The sequence below is a fragment of the Odocoileus virginianus genome, chromosome 17 (genome assembly GCF_023699985.2).
Source record: "Odocoileus virginianus isolate 20LAN1187 ecotype Illinois chromosome 17, Ovbor_1.2, whole genome shotgun sequence".
Classification (NCBI taxonomy): domain Eukaryota; kingdom Metazoa; phylum Chordata; class Mammalia; order Artiodactyla; family Cervidae; genus Odocoileus; species Odocoileus virginianus.
Genome location: NC_069690.1, coordinates 44,230,654 through 44,249,199, shown reverse-complemented (window position 1 = coordinate 44,249,199; position 18,546 = coordinate 44,230,654). Strand labels below are relative to the sequence as shown.

Here is an 18,546-nt window from a genome sequence, read left to right as displayed (position 1 = left end):
GGGCAACTAATATCTAATGCAGCCAAGCAAATTTTTTTTTTTTAAAGATAGTATAGATGTTGAATTCACAACCTTGAGACTATAGTGAAAACCACTGAAAACTACACTTTATTTATTATTATTTTTTTAAACTACACTTTAAAATGGTGAATTTTATGGTATGTGAATTCTGTCTTGATAAGTAACGCGGGAGACCTGGGTTCGATCCCTGGGTTGGGAAGATCCCCTGGAGGAGGGCATGGCAACCCACTCCAGCATTCGTGCCAGGAGAATCCCAACGGACAAAGAAATCCATGGGGTCACAAAGAGTCGGACACGACTAAGCATGGCACAGCAAATAAATGGATGACTCGTCAGAGAAAGGTGCGGTTGTATTTGTGGGAGAGTTATGGGGGGAGGCAGGTGGGGGCTCATTCTTGCTCTAAAGCTGCACTCTAAAAGAGGCCCATGAGAAATCCAAGAGTGCAGCTTGTAGGGAGAAGGCAATGATGAGCTGGAGAGAAAAGGGGACTTTCCACCAGCAAAGGAGGAGGGGACATTTGCTAACCAACTGTATGTGTCCAAACCGCTGGGACAGAATGGGACCTCATCTGAAATGAACCAGCGAGGCAGATTTTTGACAAGGTCCTCTGTGAGGTCTCAGGAGGTGGTGTGGTGAGTGATTAAGAGCAGGGCTCCCCGAGTCCTCCTGGCCTTGGTTAGCATGTGGCTGTGGGCCGCACAATGTGAACATGAAGTTCATGGACATAATTCCCTTATCTGAAAGACAGATGTGGTAACAGCATCCACCTTTTATGACTCTGACAAAGATTAAATGAGATAATACAGGTAAAGTGCTTAGTACAGGGTTTGGCACAAAGTAACACTAACCTCATTATCACTGATAAGGCTGCTTAGCCTCCCTGTACACAAACATAAAAATGTAAGCAAAGGAGAAGATTTATTGAAACACTCACTAGCATTGCCAAAATGGTTATCAAATAGACATGAATCCTGATCTATAAGAAAGGTTTTAATGACAAGAATGGATAGGGTGTTAGAATAAGTGAGTGATTTAATGCCTAGGGAAATGCCACTAAATGGCAAGAAGCCTGTGTGATCAACTATAGCTTCTGTCAAATCAAAACTAAAGGCAAGGTGAAATCAAGTTCACAGAGCTTCACCAGAACTGGTACCAGTCTTCAGGACCCAGTGAGAATAAGAGATATGTACATCAAGTGGGAAAAAGGGATAGAGATGAGATTGTGAAGCAAAGGCAAAGAAAGAAAACTGTCAAACATTTTGACAGTTTTATATTTCTATTTATAAAATACAACATAGAAATGAAACAGTGAAAAAAAAAGAAAAACCAAGAAATGAAACTGTGAAACTGCTACAGTCCTTCCACTGGGGTCTGGTACAAGGCCCTGTTTACCAAAAACTTTCTATTTGAAAAATTTCTGACTTTGTGCTTTCATTTAGAGAGCAATCTGGTGGGAAAATATATGTATTATGAGTACTTATATGTGTAAAGTAAATAAAAAGCATGGCCTGGAGAGTCTGCAGGCAAATGCTCTACCCCTGAGCTATACCCCCATGACCTGAAGAGTCTGAATGGTCACCTTATAAAGGACCCCTGATGAGCAATTCTGAGCCTGTGGTTTTTTTGAACATGCGAACTGTGGTGGTGATACACGGTACTATTTGGCAGTCAAGAGCCACTAATAAAAGCACAGAGGTGGGATGCATATACTAAGAATCATTTCTCCCCCAAGGGAAAGCCTCATGACAGTGACCTCTGACAAATATTACTAAGCAAGGTTTTTCAGCAGTGGATATGGGGACAAGCAGAGCTGATATCACAGGTACCCAGAAGTTAAATAACACCACCACGTGGTCAGCAAGCATGCTGAGTCAGACACTGTTCTAGGCATATGAAGGTCTCTATTTGCCGCATCACCCCAGCATTCCTTTGAAGCATTCTCACCCCCATTTTACAGATGAGGACATCAAGGTCAGAAGGGTTTACTAACTTGCCTGAGGTAGCAAAGCTGGTTGATGGAGGACTTAGGCAGTCTGGCTCTTGAGTCTACACTCTTTACCACGAGACTGTACCTGTGCTTCTCAGCAATAATTATAATTCAGACCCAACAAATGCCAAAGAAGCCGTGAGAGGCAGTTAATCCTTTCTTCACAAGGTAAACTGTAAATTGGTTTCTGCCAAACATTAATAAATTTCATTTGAAATGGGTTTTGCAATTCATGTCTGATTTGTAGTTTTGTTTTGTTTTTTTCCTATACAGCCCAGCTTGCTGGATCTTAGTTCCCCTACCAGGGATTAAACCCTGGGCTCAGGGCAGCGAAAGCATGGAGGTCTAATCGCTGGACCACCAGGGAATTCCCAATTTGCAGATGTTTTGAGTTTTAAGCCCAATGTGTTTATGCCCAATTGTAAGTTACATGCATTTAAGTAACACATTAACTTAACTCTCTAAGTGTTGGTGAGAATCTCCCTTGAAACATACACTCCAAGAAACGCTGGTCTCTGTGGATGCTCTAAGAATGGTGGTGCTGGCTGCGTGCTTCTGCATGTGTGTGTGTGGTGTCTGGTTCCCCACATCACTGTCCAGTGTGGGTTTATGCTTCCTGACTTCTTCCCTTTTGTTCCCCCAGAATACCCAGGACAACACTTCCCCTGAAGGAGGGTGGATGGTCACTGATTCAACAACCTTAAGCTGGAATTTTCCAATCATAAGACACATGAAAGATAAAGTCAAGACACATGACAGAGAGGACTGGCTGGTCTGCGGGGGAAGGGAGAAGCACCAAAGGCCAGGACAGGTGGCTGACAGGCAGTCACGCCTCGGGCCCCACCGCCTCTGGGGCAGGGCTTGCGTCTTCTCAGCACATCATATCTAATCCTTCTGTTTGGACATGTGAAAACTCTATCTGATGTGCTCGATGTTCAGAAGCCGTTTCTGGGAACTACCACACATTCTTATGTGTGCAACTGATTGACGGGCATCTCATTTGACTCTCAAACGGCCCTATGAGGGAATTTCCACTTTAAAGATAAAAAAACAATGAAACAGTAACTACAGTAACAGTAAGGACTTACTGTATAGCACAGGGACATCTACTCGAAACTCAATGACCTATATGGGAAAAGAATCTAAAAATGAGTGGATAGATGTATATATACAACTAAACCCCTTTGCTGTATGATGGAAACTAACACAACATTGTAAATCAACTACATTCCGGGAAAAAAAAAGAAAAGATAAACAGAACCTCAAAAAGAGTTAGCAATATGCAGGATACCACTGTGCTTGTACGTGGTGGAACTGGCTTGAAACTGGATCTGCTTCCGGGCCAGTCCAGGACACCCAGAGTCCTGGTGTGATTCCCACACAGGTGGGAGCCCTGTAAAGACCTGAACCAAGGAGACGGGGGAGGGCGGGGACAGCAGTAGTGGAAAGAAGGTCCTAACCACAGTTGCTGGAAAAACGGGTAATACCTGGAGGGAATGCTTCATAAACAGCTACTGTTTTTACCTATTAGATGAGGCAACATCCAAAAGTTTGCTAATACCTTCTGTTGTGAAGGCTGAGAGGACATAGGCATACCACTGATGAAGTGTAAATAGGAAATATCTGTGAAAGTTACTAATTAATCTACCCCTTGGTTCAGTAATTTTTCTTCTGGGAATTTACTGAACAGAGAGAACTCACATAGACCTAAAGGACCACATTCACAGGTTATTTGTAGAAACCCTGGACTCCAATGTCCATTAAACTCAGGGATGATTCAATAAACTAAGGTACATTCATTCATATACTGGACACAAATATAATAGAAAAAGAAGCTCTGATATGACAAGATCTCTCAAATATGGTATGTATGTATGTGTTAATCACTCAGTTGTGTCTGACTCTTTGTGATCCCATAAACTGTAGCCTACTAGGTTTCTCTATCCATGGAATTCCAGAATACTGGAGTGGGTTGCCATTTCCTTCTCCAGGGGATCTTCCCAACCCAGGGATTGAACCTGGGTCTCCTACATTGTGGGCAGATTCTTTACCACTAAGCCACAGGGAAGCCCTGGTAAGGTATAGAATGGTGTATTTATAATTTATACTAGCTTTTGTGGAAAGAAGTGGGGAAATAAGAAACAAGAGATAAAGGACTTCCCCTGTGGTCCAGTGGTAAAGAATATGACTTCAATGTAGGGGACGTGGGTTTAATCCCTGGTCGGGGAACTAGGATCCCACATGCCACGAGGTAACCAAGCCCGTGTACCCCAACTACTAAGCCTGCACTGTAGAGCCCATGAGCCACATGTGCCACAACCAGATAAGCTTGTGTGCATCACAGCTAGAGAAAGCCCATGTGCAGCAACAAAGACAAGCACAGCCAAATAAAGAAATAAGAAAGATAATAACCTATAAAGGAAAAGAATCTATAAAAGGATATATATATATACATATATATATATATGAAGCTAACACAACATTGTAAATCATCTATACTTCGATTAAAAAAGAAGAAATAAGAAAGAAAAAGTTCAAATCTACATAGTCACACATAGTATAGCTGGATTTAGAGACACTGGAAAAATATGTAAGAAATTAATATTTATGGTTACAGGGGTGGGAGAGATTTTTCACGGTACACATTTTAAATTTTTTTTTTAACCATAAAAATAGATTATCAAAAACCAACGTTAAAAAGCCTGAATGAAGGAAGGGTTCTGCCCAGGCTCCTGTCTCCTGTCAAGTTTGTCATTCCATGAGGTCCCAGAAGATCACGCTGTGCACTGTGCTTCACTGTATTTTTTGGAAGTTGTACACAGAGCTCTGAACTATTGGTTTCCTTCTCTTTAGATGAAGATGGCAGTGATATTTGACACTGAAACTCAGACTAACTAACTTGTCACAGGTCACCTAGGACAGAGCTGGAGCTGGAACCAGCTCTGAGCCCCATCTAAAGGCATTCCAGGGATTTCCCTGCAGGATCATGCTAAGACTCCATGCTCCCCCGGCAGGGGGCCGGGGTTCGAGCCCTGATCAGGGAACTAGACCCGACATGCCACAACTAAGAGTTCCTGTGCCACAACTAAGGATCCTGCATACCACAACGAAGATGGAAGAGCTCAAGTGTTGCAATGAACTTGGCACAGCCCAATAAATAAATAAATATTTTTTAAAAAAATGCTTTCTATGCATTCTCCCCACTAGCCCCAGTTTACTTCCAGGTACAGCTCCCAGCAACTCTGGTCCCTGAGGAAGAGTCTATGACCTCTCTGTCTGTCTTCCTGCCCTAACAGAGGCCTGAGCTCAGTGACAGGCAATCACATGCTCCAGGAAGGGCGGAAGGACAAGAGGGAGAGAAGCAGGAAGGCAGGGGAAGGGGTGGGGGAGGGGAACTCACTCTTGCAGAGACATGTCCGAGTCGTCAGCATTGGCCATCCCCAGGTCTGAGTCATAGGACATGGGCTCCTCGGAACGGTCTGGACTCTTGGAGCCATTCTCTTGGAGGAGGCAGCTGTCAGAATTGAGGCTGCAGGAGAGCTGGGATGAACTGGCCGTGTCCAGGCTGAGGGAGGAGGCGGTGAGCTGCCGGTTCCGTCGGATCTTGTGGCCTGAGTGCTGGACCTCAATGTCCTCTGAGCCCGAGGAATGGGAGATGGAGTCCAGAGACTCCTTCCGCTGCAGTTCAGCTCCAGGGGTAGTGAGGGGGTCGAGCTCTGAGAGCGGGCAGAGCCCCGAGAGGGCCAGCGGGGTGAGTGTCCACTCGTTGAGGATGGCAGACTTGTAGGAGAGCTCAAAGGACAGGGACGTCAGGCCCTGAAGGAAGCTCAGGAGGAACTCTCCCTCCTCGGCGTCGCGGAGCAGGGCCGTGGGCTGGTAGTACTCGCACAGGCGGGCCTGCTCCTGTAGCAGCAGCTTCAGGTAGCACTCCATCAGGCCGTCGTTGAGGGCCAGCCGCAGCCAGGCCCGGCAGCGGCCCACATCCGTGCTCACAAAGATCAGGTGCTCCAACTCCGAGATGATGTGTCTGGGAAGATGGAGAACGGACACGTTTCAAGAAACGACTGCCAGTCACCGAGATGTCATGTTACCCACTGGTTAGCAAGAGCCAAGAACAATGACTGCAAGTATACCTAGGCATGAAAAATTCTTGGATAACAGCATTTGAAGGGGAATTCAGAAAGATTCAGCTATAACCCCCAATGTTCTTAGGTTGGTATCATGAAGGATCACTGCCATTTTCATGACAACTATCTGTCTGGCCCGACAATATCTGCTCATCTGGGACACGTCTGTTGAGCCCCCAGGGCAAGGTCTTTGGAGCTGTGAAGACATGGGGTCAAGACATAGCCCCTACCCTCGGTCCAGGTAATGACTTTTCAAGGGCATACTGAGGTGAGCCCTATTGTTAGCAGCACTCTGGTGGGGGCCAAGCAATCATTTCTGGGTTGGAGTAAGAAAAATGCCATAGAAATGGGGTCTCTGCACTGGGCCTTGAGGGATTTCAAGAGGCAAAGATGGAAGGAGAACTTTCAAGGCGTAAGAGACTGATAGACAAAAAGGCATAAGGGGAGAAAAGCTACAGTCTATAACAGGAGTGGGGAGCGCTCTGGTTACAGCTTGGGGAGGAGGATGGAAGACTGGGTTGCAAGGCGAGGTAATAATACAGGTCTTGAGTATCAAATGGGGGAAGTAGAGTGGGGCAATGGTGCCCACCCCTGGCTGTGCATTAGAACTCTGTAGAGAATGAGACCAGGATACAGGTTCCGGGGCCCCAGCCTGACATCTGGGAGCCTATGGATACAGGGCTTTCCTCAGGAAAGCTGCACGCCCACAGCTATGCAGACTTCAGGGTAGGGTGTTCCATCCCGGTCCCACGTGTACCCAACTCAGCTCCTGACATGTCTCCGTCTGCTATAAGTGCCCCTCCTCTGACTACACCATCCCCCGCGCATGGCCCCTCCACGGGACCACTGACCATACTCTGCAGAACCCACGGATGGAGCTCTGGTCAGCTTAAGCTCGCTGAAGGCTGGCTGACTGACCAAAGGAAAGACAGAAGGAGACAAGGGGGACACTTAGAAAGGCATTCCACCCAGAATTAAGGTAAGAGCCTGAGGCAGGGCAGCGGCAGTAGGCACGAAAAGGAAGATTCGAGACTGACAGGCCACCAGGGACATTTAAGAGACCAGAGAGGCTCCATGCCAGCTGGCTGCTCCAGAGCCCAGGTGCTTCAGGGCAGGGCAGGCAAGCCAAGCGTCTCAGGGCACACATTCAGATGCTCTGGCTGGACACTGCTCTTCTTAAAAAAAAAAAAAGCCCTACCTCCTTACAAGTATGATACTTAGCACACAAATATGCAAACGTCCTCAGGCAGGGTCAGCAAATTTCTGGAAAGGGGCAGACAGTAAAGATTTTAGGCTTTGCAGGCCACACAGCTTCTGTTCCAACTACAGAATTTGCCAGAGGAGGAGAAAAGAAGGCTCCTGCTTCCACTCAGGGTGCCCAGCCCAGGGGCTCGACACCGCCTGAGGGGCCCGCTGAGGCCTGGTCTGACACCAGCCTCCCCTGGGCCATCTCCTCTCCATGACACAGGGCTCCCTGTGGCTTTTCACAGAAAAGTCCTGGAAGGAAGAGCCCAGAGCCCCACATACTGAAGCTCCACCCCGACGTGAACCCCGCTTCCACCCAGCGGCTCTCACTTGTGGGTGACAGCTTTCAGGAGAGGCCAGAAGACAGGCTGAGGCAGAGGCTTCTGGTGGGCGCCTTTTTTCCTCTTCCCTCCGGCCTCGGCGCGGATGTGCTTGGCGTGCAGGCCGTGGATGAAGACGGCCTCCAGGGCGCTGCACATGCTGTTGGCATCTCCGTCTTCGCTCGTGACCACCACGTCCGAGGACACGTACTGCTTCTGCAGCGCCTTCACGGAGCCCACTAGCTTCTTCTTGATGACCTAGGGGGCGCCGGACACAACACGGGTCTTTAGAGGCTCCTGTGGCGACCCCTGCAATGTCACTCTGCTTGTCACCAACCACATGGGTCCCCATGCAAGCACAAATCGTGTATCTATGCAACAAGACTAGGACAGGCTGGGACTTCCCTGGTGGTCCAATGGCTAAGACTGTGCGCTCTCAACGCAGGGGTCCCTGGTCAAGGGGCGAGGGCCCACATGCCGCAACTAAATATACTGCATGCTGCAACAAAGGCCCAGTGCAGCCAAATAAATTAAAATTTTTTTCTTTTTTAAAAATTTTTAAAACAAAAAATTTTAATTAAAAAAAAATTTAGTACAGGCTAATGGTAGAAAATAGAAAGAAGAAAAAGAAAAAAATCACACAGAGAGGTGTTGTTATTATTATGTTTTTTTTTTTTTTTGCAAAGATATTTGTGGGGTATTTTTGCTTGGTTTTCAGTATTTAAATTTATTTACTTATTTATTGGCCATGCTGTGAGGCTTATAGGATCTTAGTTCCCCAACCAGGAATTGAACCCGGGCCACAGCAGTGAAAGCACCAGGTCCTAACCACTGGACTGCTGGGGAACTGCCTGTTTGCTTGTTTTTTAAACCAAACTTCAGTGAGCTGACAGCCATATAAACCTTGTGTTTAAGTACTGACTTCATCATAGTTACAGATATGGGAGCTGAGGTAATTCATCTAGGGCAAGAGTGAGATTTTTCCATCTTAATCATATGACCAACATTCCACAGAGAGTCAATAAGTTAAGAGGAAAAAAGTGTTGCGTTAGAACAATAAAAACGCCTGGAAACAGGAGCATGGTTTATAGGAAGAAAGATCCTAGACCTGGCAGTCACAGCCTGGGTTTAATCTCAGTTCTGGTAGTCACCAGCTGGGTCACCTCAGATATTCCACCTAACCTCTCTGAGCCTCAATTTCCTATCTGTTATACAGAAATAATACTCCGTGATTTGCAGCACTTGAGCGGGGGAACTCTTTGAGGGCAGGACTAGCTTTTTATTCATCCTCGTGCCCTCAACAATGGTCCTGGTTCTCGGCATGTGTACTCGGTAAATGATTGCTAAATGAATAAATCATAAAACATACATAGGAGTCTTCCCTGGTGGTCCAGTGGTTAAGAAGTCCCCTTTGAATGAAGGGGACGCCTTCAGGGTTCAATCCCTGGTCAGGGAATTAAGATCCTACATGTCTTGGGGCAACTAAGCCCAAACACTATAACTAAAGAGCCTGTGAGCCACAACTGGAGAAGCCCACACACACTGCAACTAGAGAAAGCCTATATTTAAATATACATAAAGTCCTTTGGAAATACAGAGTTAAGATTGTCCTAGCATAATAAAAGTACATATGTCAAAATTACCTAAGGGTTTGGAAAAGGACTGGAAGGGATTACAGAAAAACTGGTTTGAATTATTAGGTGACAGGATTATGGACAAATGTGTCACTGGTTTTTATTTTAGACAACACAATCCATGTTAATGTTCTTTGAAAAGTTAAATGTTCTTTTGTTAGAACGGCTTTAATGAGACATAATTTACATATCATAAAATCCGCTCATTAAAACACACAGCTCGGTGGTTTTTAGCACATTCACAGAACTGTGCAACCATTGCTACTATCTAATTTTAGAACATTTCATTGCCCTCAAAAGAAACCCTGTACCCATTAGCAATCACTCACTATTCCCTTCCTCCCCCAACCTCTGGCAACCACCGATGTACTTTCTGTCTCTATGGATTTGCCTATTTTCTGGACATTTCATATAAATGCAATCACACAACATACAGCTTTTGTGTCTGACTTCTTTCAGTTAGCATGTTTTCAAGTTTGTCGGTGTTCTAGCTTGGATCAGTAGTTCATTCCTTTTTATTGCCAAATAATATTCTATTGTGCAGATATATCACATTTTATTTATGCACTCATCAATTAATAGATATTTGGGTCGTTTCCACTTTTTCAGCTGCAATGTTGCTTGAACATTCATGTACAAGTTTGTTTTTTTTTTTCATCTACAAGTTTTTGTGTAGCATATGTTTTCAGTTCTCTTAGGTATAAACCTAGGAATGGAATTGCTGGGTTGTATGTAACACTGTTCCACTTTTTGAGGAACTATCAAAGTGTTTTCCACAATGGCTATACCATTTTACACTCCCAGCAGCAAGGGATGCGGGTTCCAACTTTTCTACAACCTCACCAACACTTATTATTGTCTGCCATTTTCATTACAGCCATCCTGGTAGGTATGAAGAAGTATCTCAATATGGTTTTTTTTTCCTCCTACACTGCTCGGCATGTGGGATTTTAGTTCCCTTACCAAGGAGTTAATCCACACTCCCTGCAATAGAAACTCAGAGTCTTAACCACTGGACAACCTGGGAAGTCCTTCATTATGGCTTTTTTTTTCCTTACTATTTTATTTTTAAAATTTTTATTGGTGTATAGCTGATTTATAATGTTGTGTTAGTTTCAGGGGCAAGCAAAGTGAATCAGTTATATATATATATATATACATCTCTCCACCCTTTAAAAAAAATTATTTTCCCATATAGGCTATTATTGAGTATTGAGTATTGACCTGTGCTACACAGCAGGTGCTTATTGTTAATGTTGTTGTTCGGTCGCTAAGTTGTGTCTGACTCTTTGCAACCCCGTGGACTGCAGCACGCCAGGCTTCCCTGTCCTTCACTATCTCCTGGAGTTTGTGAAGGAGAGGGAGACATGTCCCCAATGCATGTCCATTGAGTCGGTGATGCCATCCAACCATCTCGTCCTCTGTCATCCCCTTCTCCTCCTGCCCTCAATCTTTCCCAGCATCAGTGTCTTTTCCAATGAGTCAGTTCTTTGCATCAGGTGGCCGAAGTATTTCCTTATTAGTTATCTATTTTATATATAGCAGTGTGTATATACGTCCCAATCTCCCAATTTACCCCTCCCCTCCCCTTATCCCCTGAAAATCATAAGTTTGTTTCCTACACTAGTGACTTCACTTCTGTTTTCTTCCTTATGGCTTTGATCTGTCTTTGTCTAATGTCTAATGACATTGAGCATCTTTTTATGTATTTATTGGTCATCTGTGCATCTTCTTCGGAGAAATCCCTGGTATTCTGGTAACCTACATTCAATCCCCATTGTTTCTTGTAAATCCTCATTTTATCACCAATAAGATGATTTTGGGCAGGATCTTTTGTGCGCAACTTTTTCTCAGCCTTCTCTTTCTAAACAGGGCTAATTCATTTCAAAGCGAGAAAAAACAAAGGCATGGCTGTCCCAGGCACCCCTTCCCCCACCCTGATCGTCCCTTGTTGCCTACCGGGATGGCAGCCCGGGGGTCCAGTCCATTCTCCACCCCTGAGAGCATTTCCACTCCAGCAGCAGCTCACCAGGACAATCACATGACACCTGCAGGGACAGACATGGCCACAGGAGCCATCACTGCGCCAGCCCGCCTGTTCCCCATAACTCACCCTCGAAACTGCAACCGAAAGGGCTTTGAATACAAATGTAAAAACTGAGAGTGGATTTTAAGGAAGGAAATAAGGAAGGAAAAAAAGGCCGATGGATTGGACCTCACGAGGAGCCCTGGGTGCCAAGGGCAGGTCTGTCCCAAAAGGTGGGTAGAAAGGGCCCTTTGTGCTTAGTTGCTCAGTCACGTCTGACTCCTTTCTGACTCCATGGACAGAGTAGCCTGGTGGGCTACAGTCCATGGGGATTCTCCAGGCAAGAATACTGCAGTGGGTTGCCCTGCACTCCTCCAGGGGGTCTTCCCAGCCAAGGGACTGAACCCAGGTCTCCCACATTGCAGGTGGATTCTTTACCATCTGAGCACCAGCAAAGCCCAAGAATACTGGAGTGGGTAGGCTATCCCTTCTCCAGGGGATCTTCCTGACCCAGGAATCAAACCGGGGTCTCCTGCACTGCAGGCGGATTCTTTACCAGCTGAGCTACCAGGGAAGCCCAGAAAGGGCCCTTTACACCACACCAAACACTGGCACCAAAAGGCAGGGGATGAAAGGCAGATCTGATACAGAGCTGAGGGCGCAAGGGGACTGCTGCAGCTGAAGGCGCCAAGAACCCACAGGGGCTGAGAAGCAGGAACTCACAGCTCACATTCAGGGCCTGGGCCCTGCAACTGTCCCGTGACTCCTCTCCTAGCCGGGCTCGGCCAGCCAGCGGGGAAAAGTACAACTGACATGGCTTCAGACGGAACGGCACTCCTGCCACACTGCTGCTGCTTCTCTGGGCCATGAGGGGCTAGCCTGAACAGCACAGGCACATGTCTAAAGGGTAACGACATGGGTTCTAATCTTAATTTGCCACTAACCAACTTGGCACACTGGGGCATGTATCAGACCTCTCGGAGGGAGACTATGAGCGTGGACAGTGCCAAGCACAGGGCCTGATATTTACCAAGAATAAATGGTATCTCTAACCCTACTGGACATGACTGTCCAAATTTACTGGCAAAGAATGCCACTGCCCAAATAAGAGTGTGCAGGCAGCTCAAGTCAGTATGCAGAGACATTTCTTGGGGTAGCTGGCTTTCTCCCGAGGCAACTAGGCCAAGGGTGGCACGGTGGGGGATGGTAGGGACTTTGGCCTGAACCTGAGGGGGCTGCTGCCTGGTCCCACCACAGCAACTTGTCCAGACCAGGACTAGACAGGCACACTCACATCTAAACAAATCTCGAGTGGCCACACAGCTGAGCATGAGGGGACACCAAAAAAAGAAAAGCAAAAAAGGGTATTGCTGTCTCTGCTTTCAAAAACTCATGGCCCAGGGGAGTCCCATGGCAGTCCAGTGGTTAAGACTCCATGTTTCCATTGCAGGGGCTGTGAGTTCAACCCCTGGTTGAGAAACTGAGATCCCACATGCCATGTAGCACAGCCAAAAAAACAATCAACCGAAACTCACGGCCCAAAGACGTTACTAAAATCAAGGCACGCTCAATGGGTTTTGTACCTTTTACATATATCGCCTCATTCATTTCTCATAACCACCCTGGGAGTGTTTTATTGTCTTAGTGTTTATTTCTGTCTTTATTAACAGAAGCTGATGCAAGTCAAGGAAATTCCCAAGATTTCGAGGCTGGTAAGTGGCCAACTCCACCGCCCACTGCCAGGACAAGGGTCACCCCTGCTCAAGGGAAACCCTCAGACTGACGGAGTGTGATCACCTCCCTTCTGGAAGAGGTGGGTGTGGGTGAGGGCTAAGGCAGGGAGGGAAAAGGGGGCAGGGAGGCCTGGGGGTCCAGGTGAGGGGCTGCAGGGGGACACTGAGGTCAGCCTGGCAGGAAAGGTTTACAGGAGGATGTGAGCTCAACACTTAGAAGTGACAGAGACAGCATGGCCCTTAACAGTGGGAGACGGTCAGATTCAGTCCCTGGTCCCTGGGGCTGGCAGAGGGTAAACCGGACCCAGAGCTGACCTCCCACAGTAAAGACACGGGGAATGAGGGAGGGGTTTGGAGGGTGGCCCCTGCAGAGCCAGCCCTGGTCAGGGCGTGACGGACCACAGGATGCAACCCTTGGCCTCAGGCCCTGTCTTACTGCCTCACCCTCACCTCATTCCCCCTCCCACCTACAGTGATTCTCAGGCCCTCATCCAGTCTCCTGCCACCAGCACCCCAGGCGGAAGGACTGGTGTTGCAAACAGTCCCTCTGGACAATGTTCCTTCCAGGCCACCTTGTGCAGCTCAGGAGGCCAAATCCAGGTGTTCTGGCTCCAAGACCCTGGGCACCAATCCCCTTCAGTAATTCCAGCGGCCATAGGCCTCCCCTCAGGCCACAGGGCTCCCCTAGGGCCTGCCTCTTCTGGAGGGAGCCTCAAGCCCCACAGCTGCCCTTCCCTCAACCAGCCACAGGTCAGGACAGGAAAGGTTTAGGCCTCAGCAACCTGGAAAAACAGCCTGGGTTCATTCAGGCCTCATAATGAATTAACTGAAAATAATATTCATGGGTGGGGAAGAGGGGGGTAGCCCTGTTAGTAACCAGGTGCTTCAGGCCAGAAAGGGTCTCTTCACACATAGACTGATGCTGAGAGGTCAGAGCAGGGCCAGACAAGTACCTGTCGCTTTTAAAGCCAAGTGTCAGAAAGGCTGCAGAGTGACAGGGCAGAGGAGTTCAGAAGGCAGCAGCCACTTGGTAAGTCACAAAGCGGGACTGAGGCTTTGGGGTCCATGCCACACTTCGGGGCACATCTTCCTTTGTAAGAAGCCAAAGCGCCCCGCCTATGTGGGTCTGCCCCAGAATGCCTCAGAGAGTCAGCAAACAGCTCAGAGGAAGGAGCGTGATGGCTGATGGCACAACTTGCTGATGGAACCAGAATGGGGCTCGGTCTCCTGACTGCTGGGTCAGCACTCCATCATTCTCCAGGGCCCCCCAGTGTACCTTCCCATGGGACGGGTTTCACTTCCTGTCCTCAGAACACTCTTCACTGACACCAAAAACCAAACCAAAGGTGGGGGGGCTGCAAAGAGACCTAGGCTAAAAAGAGTAAGGGGATAATGTGGGGAACACTGCTAAAAGGTTCTTCAAACACCACTGGTGGAGTTTGGCAGAAAAGGCGACTTCTGTCTGTCCCTGAGGCAAATCCTAACCTTGAAAAGTCTACCTCTCCCCCTAAGTAACAATTCACCCGGACTCAATGCTTCAAGCTTCTCTAATCTCATGTAATTCTTAAATCAATACAGTCAGAGAAGGGTGATTATCACCATTTTACAAAGGAGAAAACTAAGGTTCAGTAGGAATAGAACTCTTTGGTTTCCTCATTCTGTCTTGTGTCTTTTGCCAGATCAAAGTGCCTCAGGTTTTTGATTCCAAGAGTTTCAGGCAAAACTTACTACTTTCGAACTAAGTAATAATTAACTTTGCACTCAGAAACTCAAACAATCTTACCCATCAAGTCTGTAGTCCCAACCAGCTGAGGCCAAGCCCTTTCCATGGTACCCAGGTTTCACAGTTGTCTTTTCTTAAATGTTCCAACACACAGGAAGGAATTGTTCTGGTTGCTTTTCTTTCTTATGCTGCCTGGCCTTCTATGAATGTCCAATTTCACTTCCTCCAGAGACCAAGGAAGAAAAAAAGAAAAAAATGGCTTAGATGAGACTTACACTAAAGGAAGAAAAGAACTGCTGGGCTTCTCCAGTTCTGAAACACTCCATCCATCAGTAAACAGCAGCCTCCTCTCCTTAGAGACTTCCCAGCTATTCCCAACAGCCTGCTCTCTACGGCCTGAATCCAGCCCTGTACCGGGCTATTGAGAACAGTCTGGCATTTAAGCCATCCAGCTGCTGTATGAACTGATGAGTCACGGTTTTCAGCTGGAAAAGAAGGACAAAGTTGTCTTCTGATTCAGAAGGGCAGCTGATCTTTCAGACATGTGAGTGCGGAGTGAGTAAACTATACCTCTTTCCACCTGAAGACGGCTGCATTTCTGGACAAGTGTCCTGAGGCAGGAGAAGGGAGTGGGGAGAGTGTGGAACAGCCTTTGAAATCATCAGATACCCGCTAGAGGGACAGAAATCTCTAGCCCTGTGATTCCCAAACTAAAGGCTAGTGAGTAAGGCCAGAAATGTGAAGTCAGTGAAGACAGAGCAGTTTTCTTTCCTTCCTTCCTTCCTTCCATCAATAACACCCATCTCCCCCATATTCTTGTCCCGTCCTTAGGATTCCAGCAAGGACCAACTCTGAACGAATGATAACAGGAACTTGAATTCATTCACCATTGCATTTCTGGTGCCTAGAGCAATGCACAGCACATAGTCATGCTCAAAAAACATCTACTGGATGAACATTAGAATAAAACAAAAATAAGGCTCAGGGCAGGAATCTCCATTTCACAGGCTGAGGGAAGCTGAGGTATACAGTTCTCAGCCAGGATGGAACACCTTACATTAAACCACCCTGCTAGCTGGCTAAAACTATTTCAATGTATCCCACCTTAATAGGGTGGGGGGTGGACATTGAAGGGAGAAGAGCATTCAACTTTTCAAAGGAGCAAGACTATAAATAGCAAGAGGGCTTCCCTGGTGGTCCAGTGACTAACATTCCATGCTCCCAATGCAGGGGGCCTAGGTTTGATCCCTGGTCAGGGAACTAGATCCTGCATGCCACAGTTAAAAAGATCCTGTGTGCTACAACTAGAACTCAGTACAGCCAAATAAGTAAATAAATATGGGGAAAAAGAGACTATGAATGGCAAACAAAGACAACAGGTCCTATTGGGGACCGTTTAAAATTGCTACCAAATGGCCTCTAAAGGCAGGTCATCAGAATTTGAAAAGAATGTGTATCCCCAAAGCCCAGGCGATGATAAATGCTGAAAGTGGGGCCTCAGGAATGTCCCTCTGCCTCAGCCACTCAGATATCTGGGCTCCCCATGTTCATGGGTAACCAAATGGCCCAAACTCAAAGATCCAGCACCTGCAGAAAAAGGAAGTGATTCAACAGCCGCTATACCCGCCTGAGCCTCTGCCTCCTGGGAGCCCTCTCACCTACGCTCTTCACAACGTGTGACATCATCTCTGGCATCCATTGCGTTCCCTGTGCTCAGGACAGGTCTGCTCTCAGCTCTAGCTGGCAGGAGCACCAGGAGCGGGTCCATAACAAGTGACAACACACATGGACAAGGCTCTGTGAACACTGCCACACAGTGGTGCTCCTGGAGCTTATTCACGGCCAGAAAACCAGCCAACAGGAAGTGATGGCTTCCACTGCCCCAGGCTGTGTGGGAGCCAGGTGAGTGGCCATCTTCACCTTCCAGGTATCTGGGGACACCTACCATTCCGGAAGCAGCACAAGTCATTTAATATGAATGTTAGACATACAGTTTCAGGGGGCAAGTCCAGGGGACCAGACACCTGGGAAAAAAATCCCTGACCCTGACCCAAAGCAGGGAGCTCTACTTCTCCACACTTACCTACCACATGAGGCCCTGCCGGCACCCATCAAACCCCTCAGTGTCTAACTGTTGGGCTCCCAGAAAGCAGTGACATTTGGCTGTTGAGGGGCAGCTGGTGAGGTTGGCAGGGGGACTCTGCACTGATTCTCAGACTGAGTGGGGACTGGGTTAAGGGAAAAACAGGTGTAGAACTGAGCTGGGGATAGCAGAGGTGAGAGGGCAGGAGACCTCAGTTTTAATAAGATTGGGTGAGGATGCTAAGAACTGGGCACCAAGAGTCGGGGGTAGTTTAGCAAAGACTTAGGGACATTAGGAGTGTCCTCTAATGGTTGGAAATGGATAGGAAATCTATTGTGGGCTACGAAGTGAGGGGTTGAGTCTGAAGACAAGAGGCGTGTAAGACTTGAGAAAGGGCTGAGATCAGAGTTATCAAAAAGAAAAGTGTGTGCTCAACAGGGCGTCTACTTTGGTGGTGGGTCTTAAATGAGAGTTGGATAGAGATGGGGTATTCAGGATGGGCATACCCTGGGGAGCTGAGCAGAGGGTGTGGAAGATTCGGATAAGAAGGCTGATATGAAAAGGGCTAACCGAACCAGAAAAGAGTCCAGTGTGCGTCATGAGGATCGCCAAAGGGGTTGAGAGGTGAAGATGGCATGTGCTGGGGGGAAGCAGAGGCATGCGGTCAAGGTCGGGGTTGGAACTGGGCTACAGTGAGGTCAAGGATGAGGCTGCATTTACGCAAGACCGGTGGTGGGGGGGTGGGGTGGTAAGCGCTAGGGTCAGGTCACGAGTGGCAAATGGAGGGGACAGGCCAGCAGCGGCGGTGCGGGCCGAAGGCTAGGGTCGAGTGGGGCGCGGAGCCTGGGCTGGGAAGGGTGAGGGCTCGGAAGCAGGGCAGTCTCAAGGCAACCAGGGGTCTGGGCTCACGGAGAGTGCTGGTGTTCCCTTGCTCATATGCGTCCCGGCCTCGCGCCCCTCTGCTGCCCGCCTCGCCCCGGATCCTTAACTCACCGAAGGGAGCGGCGAGGGGGCGGGGGCACTGCCAGCCGCTGCAGCCCCTAAGCCTCGGATGGGACGCCGCGGCCTCCCGGCCACTGACAACAGGAAGCGGCTCCCGCGGCGCCTGACGCCGTCACGTTACTCTGCGTCCGGCCCCGCCCCTGCACATGGAGCCAATCGTGGGGCCCGGAGGGGCCTCGGGGCGGGGCCAGCGCTCCGGTGCCGGAGGGTTCTCAGCCCGGGTGTAGATAGGTGTTCTGGGAGGCTCACGGTCAGCGTACCCCAGCGGGGCGCGGAGAAGCAAGGCCGCCGGCGCCCGGCGGAATGCGTCCTCACTGCCCGCCTCCCGCTGGATCTGTGTCAGACGAGATCCTGGCTTCTGAGGTCCTGACCGCATCTGCGTAGAACTGGGGCCGTCACTTGGCCTCCAGTGAAGGCTCCCCGCCTGTAAAATGGGACCAACGCCTACCCTATTTTTGCCTCCCTCAGGGCATCAGTGTAGCCAGATGGGCAGAGCCCAGGCCCAGCTTGGAGCTGCTCTCCCGCCTGGCGTTTCTCAGGAAAAGCGTGTATGTTTTAAGCACAGCTTGTATCAAGGGAACGCCTTGAGGTCCCCTGGGCATTATCTAGTAATGTACTATCATGCCTGCGCCACCACACTCGCT

The 18,546-nt window shown here is 48.3% G+C and overlaps 1 protein-coding gene across 3 annotated transcripts in view; it reads right to left on the bottom strand.

Annotated features, from left to right (window-relative positions):
• The window catches only part of PLEKHM1 (pleckstrin homology and RUN domain containing M1), a 56,120-nt gene extending 38,120 nt beyond the window's left edge, over nt 1-18,000 (bottom strand). The window contains exons 1-5 of one of the 3 annotated variants that reach the window (XM_070479617.1): nt 17,894-18,000; nt 14,878-15,040; nt 11,295-11,383; nt 7,712-7,959; nt 5,410-6,036 (exon numbers count right to left, since the gene is read on the bottom strand). In XM_070479617.1, coding sequence (XP_070335718.1) covers nt 5,410-6,036; nt 7,712-7,959; nt 11,295-11,342 — 923 coding nt within the window. In that variant the 5' untranslated portion in view covers nt 11,343-11,383; nt 14,878-15,040; nt 17,894-18,000. Of the gene's footprint in view, nt 1-5,409; nt 6,037-7,711; nt 7,960-11,294; nt 11,384-14,877; nt 15,041-15,092; nt 15,324-17,893 lie in introns of those variants that run through there. The other 2 variants (XM_070479618.1, XM_070479619.1) reach the window with 2 other exon arrangements.
• Nucleotides 18,001-18,546: the final 546 nt, after the last annotated feature.